The sequence below is a fragment of the Lepidochelys kempii genome, chromosome 9, assembly GCF_965140285.1.
Source record: "Lepidochelys kempii isolate rLepKem1 chromosome 9, rLepKem1.hap1, whole genome shotgun sequence".
Taxonomy (NCBI): Eukaryota; Metazoa; Chordata; order Testudines; family Cheloniidae; genus Lepidochelys; species Lepidochelys kempii.
The window spans coordinates 98,560,474-98,571,960 of NC_136388.1; the positions used below are offsets into that span (position 1 = coordinate 98,560,474).

Below are 11,487 nucleotides of genomic sequence, written 5' to 3' on the forward strand. Positions count from 1 at the left end.
GAAAAGGAGATGCATATTACTGCAAGAAGGGTGTAATGGATGTCAGTGGCATGAAGACTCACAGGGATGCTCTTGTCAAAGAATCAAGGTACAATTTCACTCAAACAAAACTCTGAACAAAGCTATTTTAAAACTAGATAGTGTTTTAGTATCACACTTGACTGCCTTAAAACTTGAAAATAAAAGTTCAACATTAAAGCAAGAAGAGTTTGAAAAGTAGAAAGTCAAGTAAAACTGCAAATATAGTTACTAGGGCTTTTTGACTACAACTAGCAAGGATTCTCTCTCCTTGTTTTATTTTAAAGAAAATCTACTCTTAGATTGTCAAATGTATTAGATAATGGTTGGGCTGAAAAATGTTTCCTAAGTATTTCTAAAGCCTTAACAGTCTTAGCATGCAAAAGCTTTTCATCACTCAGCTCACTTTTAACAGCCTCCAGTTCTTTTTGTATGTTTCTTATTTTGAAATCATAATGCAGTTTCACCTTCTCTATGGAGGCCTTATTTCCAAGATCATGTTGCCGTTTTAACTTCTTAACTTCTTGTTGTAAATCCTTGTTCTTTAGATCCAAACTCTGAATTTCTTTTCTTGCCTGAAGCAGCTCTTCATTTAAGCTTCTTATGTTTGCTGATTTTTCATGTAAATGTTGTTTTAAGGCTTGAAGCTCAAAATCTTTTTTTAAGCTGTCCTTTTGAATCTGCTGTAATTGGGTATTTTTGCAGCGAACCTCTTTTTTGGAGTTTAGAAGTTCTTGTTCAGCATTTTCAAAGTCCACTTGTATTTTTTTGCATTTAGCTTTCAATTCCACTAACTCCGCATTCAAGGTGGACAGCTGAAGTTTCAGAGAAACTCCTTCCATATGGTTCTTGTGCATTTCTTGTCGCAAATCGGCTAATTCCTTTGCATTCCAGATACAATGACCCTCTGTTTTCTTTAAGCTTTCTTCAGTCCCAACATCTAAATTACCAGCTCCACAGCAGGCAGAATCCCCCTCTGTTTCCTTCTTTGAAATGTTTATCTTTGCACTTACTATGTTTGGTTCATATTCTTGTACAATGAGTTTGGAAAAACATTCTTTCCTTTTGAGCCTTTTTTCTTCTTGATATTTTTTAATTGCTCTATTGTAGATTTCTTCCACTCTCTTTGCTCTTGCCAAAGCCAATTTTTCAAACATCAGAGATTCAGGCTGATAGGCTTGACTAAAAAAATATTGTGCACTAAAATGAGGAGAAAACAACTTCTCCACCCAATGTTTATCTTTGTTCTCCATTTCTAAGATTTCCACTGCCTGTTAGTAGAAAAGTAAAATCAATACCTGAAGGATCACATTTAAACTTTGATGTGAAGTTTCATCTGAAAGAAACTGAATTTTTACAAATTATAATTACTAATAATTTTAGAGGGCTAGCTTCAGGTACCTTTACTCATGTTGGGTAACACCTTACTCATGACTTCAGTGGACCTACTTTTGGAGTAAGGTGCTTTTCAACATGAATAAGAGTATCAGAAACTGGTCCAAAGTTACTAGTGTCATAACATACTAACTATACAGAAGCCCTGCTCTGTTTTAACTGTCTATATGAAATTAAACTAGATTGCTTTGAGGAAACATTTTACAGATTGATCCTGCTAAAGAAAAGCTTATACTGTTCTTATATGGGGCAAATCCTAGTTTTTAAACCAGGTAAATTTTCTATTACCTGTAACGAGAGATTTGCCTGAATCATGTTTTCTTTGTTTGTAAATTGTTTTTTTTTTTAAATTGTATCACTACTCAAACTCTTTAAAGCTGCTTATTCAGTTAACATCTAGGCAAGGATCTGAATATGTGACGTACTACAGTACGTAAATGCTAAGTGTTTAAAAATTGTGGAGATGTCAGTGCTTATTAGAATAAATTAGTGAAAATCTGCACATAATATGGAGAGACTATACACAGAGTCCTGCAACTCTGACAATTGCCCTACAAAATTCCTGATATTCCAGTCCTCATCCTCTCTGAGCACAGACTATCAACTGTGTAACAATGGTTAGTTTTGCTAGGAGAATCAATGTTTTAGGGACAACAATAAGATTCCCAAATTCTTTTCACTAGACACTAAATCAGAATTTGACTCAAGATTGCCAGAGGTGAAAGATTTATGGATTAGTCCACTGTGCTATTTACTCCATGTTTCCCTGCACTATTATTACTGAACTAACAAGATGAATCTAGGTTTACATGGTGCTAGGAATATTTAAGACAGTTACCATTTTTATTTGGATTTACATTGAAATCCAAGAACAATAACATGAGGCAAAATATATTGAAAAGAAATTATGTCAGTTAGCTTCTCTAATGATTTGACTGTCTAAACATATTGAAGAGTTTTATAAAACCAAGTAGGAATATAAATTGAATATGGACAAGCTATGTCTCAGGCACAAGGGATAAGTTTGTGGAGTAAGAGAGGTAATAATGATACTAGAATAGTAAAAGCACTAATATTTCATTGATTCAAATTCAGAACAGCTCAGTAGTGACTGAAAGATCCCCCTAATTCAGAGGTGTCTCAAGGTTTTTCTCATGGAGTCACACTGAATACGACAATAAGGTACTGAATACATAATAAATTGAATTTAATTACTACATGAAGGCTGTATTCTGCACTTGATCTTTGTACAACCTCCTGCTGACATTAGGCCGCGATCTGCCATAGATTGAGGAGAGTATGAAGTTTTAAATTTTTATCCTGGCCCAAAATCCATAATTAAACATGGAACAGGCCTTCTCCAAATAAAGTTTGACCCTCATGATCTAATGGCTATTTGATGACCTATGTGAAATGAGCTTGGTGGCCTCAGTCTAGTTCCTTGTGGACAGGTGTCCATGTCACAGCGAGACCATCACTACAGCTGTTGCCAGTGACTAAAAAAACCTGGAGAGAGGGGCCAGGGATTAACTCAAAGAGGCCAGGAACTTTATAATCATGGAGACAGTTACCCTCTCATTTGAGGTTGTCCCTCATCAGTGTTGAGGTACAGTGGCAGGGCAGTTTGGGTAGACTTACAATGCATTCTGAAGATAGAAGTCATCAATCTCCACAGGATTGGCAGCATGGGAAATGGGCAATGGAATGGATCACTTGATGATTACCTGTTCTGTTGATTCTCTAGGGCACCTGGCATTGGCTGCTGTCGGATGACAGGATAGGGGGCTAGATGGATCTCTGGTCTGACCCAGTATGTCCGTTCTTATGTAATGAATACTGGGGGACGTAAACCTGTTTTGGATAATTGGGAATTTCAGATCTTTAAAACAGTACTGTATCCTACTCTGAGGATGAAGTTTTCAGAGTGGTAGCCGTGTTAGTCTGTATCAGCAAAAAGAATGAGGAGTACTAATTTCATGCATATTTATGTGGTATTTCAAATCTCTCTTTTTTAACTCCTGTGTTAAATCGCCCCACATTTTGCACCACTGCGAATCAATGCAGCACACGCCTGAAGAACAATTATTATTTACAAACTGAAAGAGTGCATAGGCCAGATGCAGGGAGGGATGACAAAGGGGACACAAAATAACGTTGTTGGACTCGATGAAGTGATTTTTGAAATTGCTGGGGAAAATCTAGGTAAACCATACAGATGTCCTGAAGCTACAGACAAAGCTAAATCTCATGCCATCATTAAGGTCCGAATGCTGCAAACTGTTCAATACATGCACATATGAAACCTCTTTGAAGTCAATAAGAGTCTGCCCATGTGGCTGCTCAGAGGATCAAGGTCATATTTAGCAAGTGATCATGAAAACCACATAAACTATGAAGAAAGAGAAAGGGGGAATATTACCTGGAGCTGGGAGATTCTTGATGATATTGTCTAGCAGGGGTGAATTTTCCTGGCATTCCTTTCTCTAACAATATAGGAAACTTTAGGACAGAGACTCATATTAGCAGTTTACCAGAAGCCAGAAATGTTTGTTCATATTTTTACTCCCTTTAAAAGATAAGCAGAAACTGCTTGTTGAGAAGGTTCAATGGGGGTTTGTCCTCACCCTATGGTTACCCATCATGAGTTTGAGGTGATAAATGACCCAAGTTCAGGAGATACACAATGTCACAGCAGCACCATCCAGCATCAAAGGCTAACCACAGCAGGAGAAGGGGACTACTGCTTCAGAGGGGCTACCCAGCACCCCACCTGACTAGCACTGAGGCAACAAAGCCATAATAATGCTAGGAACATCAAAGGGACAGAGTGCCACCCAGCACCCCCAAGCTGTAGGAGAAGCTAACTAGATACGGTTGAGGCACCTTCCAGCACCCCAGGCTATAAAGAAGGAGACGCCCAGCACCCCAGGCTGTAACCCCTTGGGGGGGGACGCCCAGCGCCCCAAGCTGTAACCCCTTAGGGTGGGGACGCCCAGCGCCCCACGCTGTAACCCCTTTGGGGGGGCACCCAGCGCCCCAGGCAGTAACCCCTTAGGGTGCAGGCACCTAGAGCAGGGCGGGCTCCAGCCCTGTTGCGCGTGCAGTGGGGGGCTCTGCCCACGCCGGGCACCACCGCTGGCGGCTGCGCGGACGGTGCCGGCCCAGCCCTACCTGGTGCCGGGGGGCGGAGTCTCTCCTGCAGGGCAGCAGCAGGCCGAGAGGCCCGGCGCGAGTCCGCCTAGCAACGCGGCCTGGAAAAGCGGGGTTGCCAGGCCTTCACTCGCGGCCGGCTCCGCCCCCGGGGGCGGGCAGGGGAAGCGGCTCCCCTCGCACTAACCCCTCTGAGGGGGACAGTGGCTGCTGGCAGGTCCCCCATGCCGGGCCGCGGAGGAGGGGCCGCCGCTCCGGTGCCCCTCGTCCTGCCCCCGTCGGTGCCCAGAGGGGCGCCAAGGGCGGGGACCGGCTGCCCCGCTGTTCCCTCACGCGCAGGACCCCGGCCTAGCCGCGAGCCTGGCCCCCGTGGGCGAGGTGTCAAGCCAGCGGCTGGGGCCCCGGCAGAGGAGAAGCCCAGAGCTGGCTTCTAGCCCTCCAGCCAAGGGCTCAGCACCCAGAAGACAAATAAACAACCCAACATGGCTTCCAAAACCCCACAATTAATCTCCTCATCCTTTCCCACCTGGTCTGGCGCTGCCTCCCGGGCTCCCCTCATGACTTCTGAGTGCTCGGGGTTGGCACATTGCTGCAGGGGCCGATGCAAAGGCGCCAAGCAACGCTCCAGGGCAACTGCACTGACAGGGCTTCGTCGGGAAATGGGGGGCCCACGAGTGACAAAGCTGCCCAGGACCCTGTTTACAGAGAAATGCAGCCCCATTACTGCCATGCTCAGACAGCTCAACTGGCTCCCACATTCATTTGAAGATTAGTAAGTAATTGCCGTTTCCTAAAAACTCCTCCATGGATTTGCTCCAGATGGCCTCAGCACTTCTTGTCTACTCATCCACACGCTTCAGCTCATCTAGCCATGGTAATCTCGGTCCCACCTCACTAGGTTCTGTTAGAACTGGAGGGGCCTCCTCGTTTGCAGCTTCTGCCATCTAGAACAGCCTTCTTGTATCTCGGCCTCAGTGATTCTCCATCTTATTTCCGAGAACCCGTTTTTCCTCCCTGTCATTTCTAATTTATCTTTCACTCTGCTTATTTAGCTCTGAAAGCAGTTTTTTGAAACATACCATACAAGACAGTGTATCACAATATTCAGATTGCTGAAATTCTGTGTAACCAAGGTTTAATATTCAATCAGTGGCCACCCACTGAGGTAGCTGCCCCAGTGCAAATCCCAGTGTAAGCAGGGAAGACTGCTATAAATTATTATTTGCACCAGTGCGTTTTAGCCCAGTTTCAATCAGAAATAAACATCATTGATGCAAATTGCTTATAGCAGTTTATCTTGTTTTCACTAGGGGTGGAGCTATATGGGTGGCACTGATGGCTGTAACAGGGACAAACTCCTAGTGGAGTTCTTGTATCATCATAATGCCCTGTCCACACATCTCCATATGGAACTTCTCACTTTCTTCTATATTTTCTACAATCCATTTAATGTAAACAACTTTGTGAAATCAGCAAACATCACTATCTTGCTGTTCACATCCTCCTCCAAATATATTTAAACAGCCCCAGCCTCAATACCAACCTTTGGAGGCAAAGCTATTCATCTCCATTGTGAGAAGCAGCCATTCTGTATGACTTTCCTATCGCTAACCAGCTTTTTAATCCACGACAGTACTTTGCCCTTTACTCTGTCATCTGTTTATCTTCTCTAAATCTTTTATGAGAGCCCTTAGTAAAAGCTTTTTGAAAATCCGAGTATATTTTATCCCCTAGGTATCCAGTAGTTACTATTTTATTAACTTGAATCAAGTCAGAGAGGCATAATTTTGTCTTTGAAAATCAGTATTGGTTTGATTTTATCAAGTGAGGTTTATCCAAGTATTGGACTATTTTATCTTTGGTTTCCAAGTACCAAGGTAAGGCTCACCGGTGTGTAATACCAAGAATTGCCCTGGGCTTCTTTTTTTTTTTAGAGAATAAGCACCCTGTCTGTGATTTTAAGATTTATTACATGCTTTAGCTGTGTACCAACTATGGCTGCAGCTGCTTGCACTGGTTGTCTTGGAGTTGACTCAAGGTGAGCAATGGACTACCAATCAAGTATTATTATAATGATACACATAAATGGGTAGAGGTCAACAATATGTAGCAAATCTGATCTACAACATATTAGCCCTCTGAAGGGAAAACACTAACAGCTTCAACTGGCCCATTCCGGACACTTTCTTGCCTTATTAAGGACAAATGAATCATAAAAATATAGTTTGGAAGGGACCTCGATAAGTCATCAAGTCCAGCTCCCTGCGATGTGGCAGGACCAAGTAAACCTAGACTATTGTTGAGAGGTGTTTGTCCAGCCTGTTTTTAAAAATCTTCAGTGACAGGATTCCACAACCTCCTTTGGATGCCTATTCCAGAGCTTAAATACCCTTGTAGTTAGAAAGTTTTTCCTTATATCTAATTTAAATTTCCCTTGCTTCACATTAAGCTCATTATTTCTTGTCTACCTTCAGTGGACATGGAGAACAATTGATCACTGTCCTCTTTATAGCCCTGAGCATATCTGAAGAGTATTATTAGGTGCCTCCACAGTCTTCTTTTCTCAAGACTAAACAGTCCCATTTTTTTTAACCTTTCTTCATAGGTCAGGTTTTCTAAGCCTTTTAGCATTTTTCTTGCTTGCCTCTGGACTCTTTCCAGTTTGTCTGCATCTTTCCTAAAGTGTGGTCCGCAGAATTGGACACAGTACTACAGCTGAGGCCTCATCAGTGTTGAACAGAGTGGAACAGTTACCTCCCTGTCTTACATACAACGTTCCTGTTAATACACCCCAGAATGATATTAGCCTTTTTTGCAGCTGCATCATATTGTTGACTCATATTCAGTTCGTGGTCCACTTATAACTCCCAGATCATTTTCAGCAGTACTAGTTCCTAGACTTGCTGATGAGTCCCACTTTGAGGACGTGGAAGTAGGCTACAGCTACTACTGGATTGGCAAGGCCAAAGATGAGCCAACACAGTTGGGAGTAGGGTTCGGCATATGGTCTGATGTTGCCTGCAAGTTTGACTCGCTCCCCAAGGGAGACGACTGACTTATGGTACCCTGAATCAACTTACCCAGAGACCAGTATGTCACCATTCATCAGCGCCTACACGCTGACAATGATTCATACAGACAAAATCAAGGAGGCATTTTATGAAAGTCTCAGGAGGGTCGTCAGAGGGGTGCCACACCAGGACAAACTTGTTGTGCTTGGAGACTTTACTGCTTGTGTGGGAGTTGACTCTGATAAATGGAGCACGGCACAAGACCATCATGGCATTCGAAGGTCAAATTCCAATGGCCAACTTCTTCTTCTAAGTATGCCAAGTTCAATCTCACTGTTACCAGTACAGTCTTCCAACAGGCAAACAAATATAAGACAAGATGGATGTCTCCGAGGTCAAAACAGTGGCACTTGTTGGATTATGTAATTTTATGATCTAAAGACATTAAATATGTGTACATCAGTCACTCTTTGAGAAGTGCTGAATGCTGGTCAGACCATTGGCTTGTGCGAGAAGCATCACATTGCTACATTTCTCACCAAAGCATTCCAAAGATTCCTCAGACCATCCAAGAAAATCAATGTGGCTGCCATGAAAGACCCCAGCAAACAAACAAAGTTGGAACAGAGTTGGAGATTGTGGTAGCTGATGTCCCAGAGAACTTCACAGATATTGAGGCAACCTGGCAGAAGCTAAGAGATGACACAAATAATGCAACATCCAAGGTTCTTGGCTTTGTAAGACAAGAAATCAATAATGAAGAAGGCCAGATATATCAGACCAAAGATATACTACAAACCCGATTAAGGCTAATGAAGAATCACAGGTAGGAGCAGAAGGCTGCAGAAAGTGGTTGACAAGCATGGCATGAAGGCCCCCTATACTGCGTATGGTCCAAAATCCAGTGGGTACAGTCCCTATTCTCACAGCAGATTGTAATTGGCTGCTCACAGACAAAAAGTTATATTTTCTGTCACTGAGCAAAGCACTTTGATAGTCTCCTGAACTGTCGATCCATTATGTTCAACGAAGCCATTGAGTCACTCCAACAGCATCCTGTCCTGAAGGAGCTGTCCATGGACCCTTCTATAGATGAGGTTACTGAGGTCATCAAAAAGAAAAGGAGGACTTGTGGCACCTTAGAGACTAACCAATTTATTTGAGCATGAGCTTTCGTGAGCTACAGCTCACTTCATCAGATGTTTACCGTGGAAACTGCAGCAGACTTTATATACACACAGAAATCATGAAACAATACCTCCTCCCACCCCACTGTCCTGCTGGTAATAGCTTATCTAAAGTGATCAACAGGTGGGCCATTTCCAGCACAAATCCAGGTTTTCTCACCCTCCACCCCCCCACACAAATTCACTCTCCTGCTGGTGCTAGCCCATCCAAAGTGACAACTCTTTACATAATCAAGTCGGGCTATTTCCTGCATAGATCAAGGTTTTCTCACATCCCCCCCACCCCCATACACACACAAACTCACTCTCCTGCTGGTAATAGCTCATCTAAACTGACCATTCTCCAGGTTTAAATCCAAGTTAAACCAGAACATCTGGGGGGGGGGGGGGGTAGGAAAAAACAAGAGGAAACAGGCTACCTTGCATAATGACTTAGCCACTCCCAGTCTCTATTTAAGCCTAAATTAATAGGCTTATTATGGACATCAAGCAGCTGTCCACAGGCAATTCTCCAAGCCCTGATGGCATTCCCCCTGAAGTGTACAAATGTGAAGGTGCCCACCTGGTCACGAAATTCACCAGTCTTTTCAAGACTATATGGGAACACAGTATCGTGCCCCGGGAGTATATAGATGCCTTCATAGTCCATCTATACAAGAGGAAGGGAAGCATAGATAGCTGTGACAACCACTGTGGAATCTCACTGCTGTCTATAGCAGGAAATATCCTTGCATGGCTTGTCCTCAACAGGCTTGTCTCTCACCTAGTTAGGGTGACCAGATAGAAAGTGTGAAAAATTGGGATGGGGGTGGAGGGTAATAGGTGCCTATATAAGAAAAAGCCCCAAATATTGGGACTGTCCCTATGAAATTGGGACATCTGGTCACCCTATGCCTAGTGCACCAAATGTATCAGAGTCACACTGTGGCTTTCATGTTGGCCATGGCACTATGGAGATTTCTGCAGCCTGATAAATACAAGAGAAGGCTGGTGAACAAAACAAGGACCTGTACATTTTGTTTGTTGACCTGACCAAGGCCTTCAATACAGTGAATTGTGAGGGCCCATGGAAACTCCTTCATAAATTTGGTTGCCCAAGGAAGATGATTGCTGTCATCTGATCATTTAATGATGGCCAGGGTGATGGAGTGGAGTCATCAGAAGCCTTCCCTGTAACCAACTGCACCAAACAAGGAAGCATAATGGCTGTACTCCTCTTTGCCATTGTCTTCTCAGTCTTGCTCTTGTTCACATTGCAGGACTCTGATAGAAGCATACACATCCAGTTTAGATTGGATGGGGGTCTATTCTATCTGCAATGACTCAGAGTCTGTATTAAGGTAATCAAACAGCTATTAAGAGAGCTCCTGTTTGCTGTCAGCTGTGTTCTCATTGCACACATGCTCAAGGACATTCAGTTTATTGTGGACTGCTTTATCTATGCTACAAAATGCTTTGGTTTCACAATCAGCCTGAAAAAGACAGAGGTCATGTACCAGCCAGCACCAGACCACCCGCATCACAAGCACCAGGCTCCCATTGTCATATTTGAGAATACGTCCCTCAACTCGGTCAGCAAGTTCTGCTACCTGAGTAGCATACTTTCCAGCAATGCTATGTTGGTTGATGAGATCATTCAGCACTTGGCAAAGGCCAGCTTGCATGGCATGTGGGATGTGGATGCTCTACCAGTGTCACATTGGATGAGCTATTACCAGCAGGAGAGTGAGTTTGTGTGTGTATGGGGGTGGGGGGGATGTGAGAAAACCTGGATTTGTGCTGGAAATGGCCCACCTTAATTATGCACATTGTAGGGAGAATGGTCACTTTGGATGAGCTATTACCAGCAGGATAGTGAGTTTGTGTGTGTGGTTTTTGGGAGGGGGGTGAGGGGGTGAGAAAACCTGGATTTGTGCTGGAAATGGCCCACCTTAATTATGCACATTGTAGGGAGAATGGTCACTTTGGATGAGCTATTACCAGCAGGATAGTGAGTTTGTGTGTGTGGTTTTTGGGAGGGGGGTGAGGGGGTGAGAGAACCTGGATTTGTGTAGGAAATGGCCCAACTTTATTATCAAGCACATTGTGTAAAGAGTTGTCACTTTGGATGGGCTATCACCAGCAGGAGAGTGAATTTGTGTGGAGGGTGAGAAAACCTGGATTTGTGCTGGAAATGGCCCACCTGATGATCACTTTAGATAAACTATTACCAGCAGGACAGTGGGGTGGGAGGAGGTATTTTTTCATATTCTCTGTGTATAAATAAAGTCTGCTGCAGTTTCCATGGCATGCATCCGATGAAGTGAGCTGTAGCTCACGAAAGCTCATGCTCAAATAAATTGGTTAGTCTCTAAGGTGCCACAAGTACTCCTTTTCTTTTTGCGAATACAGACTAACACGGCTGTTACTCTGAAACCTGTCATCAAATAGCTGGAGAGTTTCCAACTTTGCGGCATAAGATGCATCTGCAACATCAAGTGGCAGGACAGGATCTCCAATACTGAAGTCTATGAGAGATGCCAAATCCCTGGTATTGAGAATATGCTCATCAGGGCTCAACTTCACTGGGTTGGACACATAGTCTGTGTGGAGGTTTCTTGTATACCAAAAGCAGTGTTCTACAGCTATCTGAGCACAGGAACCTGCTCTAAAGGTCAAGTCAACCTCAGATATAAAGACACCTTGAAGGCCAACCTCAAAGCATGAAAGATAGACATTAAAACCTG

General features: G+C 43.5%; 1 protein-coding gene across 1 annotated transcript; it reads right to left on the reverse strand.

The window, feature by feature from the left end:
* Window positions 1–299: 299 nt before the first annotated feature.
* Window positions 300–1,271, reverse strand: CCDC160 (coiled-coil domain containing 160). The gene has a single exon (XM_073358719.2). The coding sequence runs from the start codon at window positions 1,269–1,271 to the stop codon at window positions 300–302; it is 972 nt and encodes a 323-aa protein (XP_073214820.1).
* Between the last annotated feature and the right edge of the window lie 10,216 nt (window positions 1,272–11,487).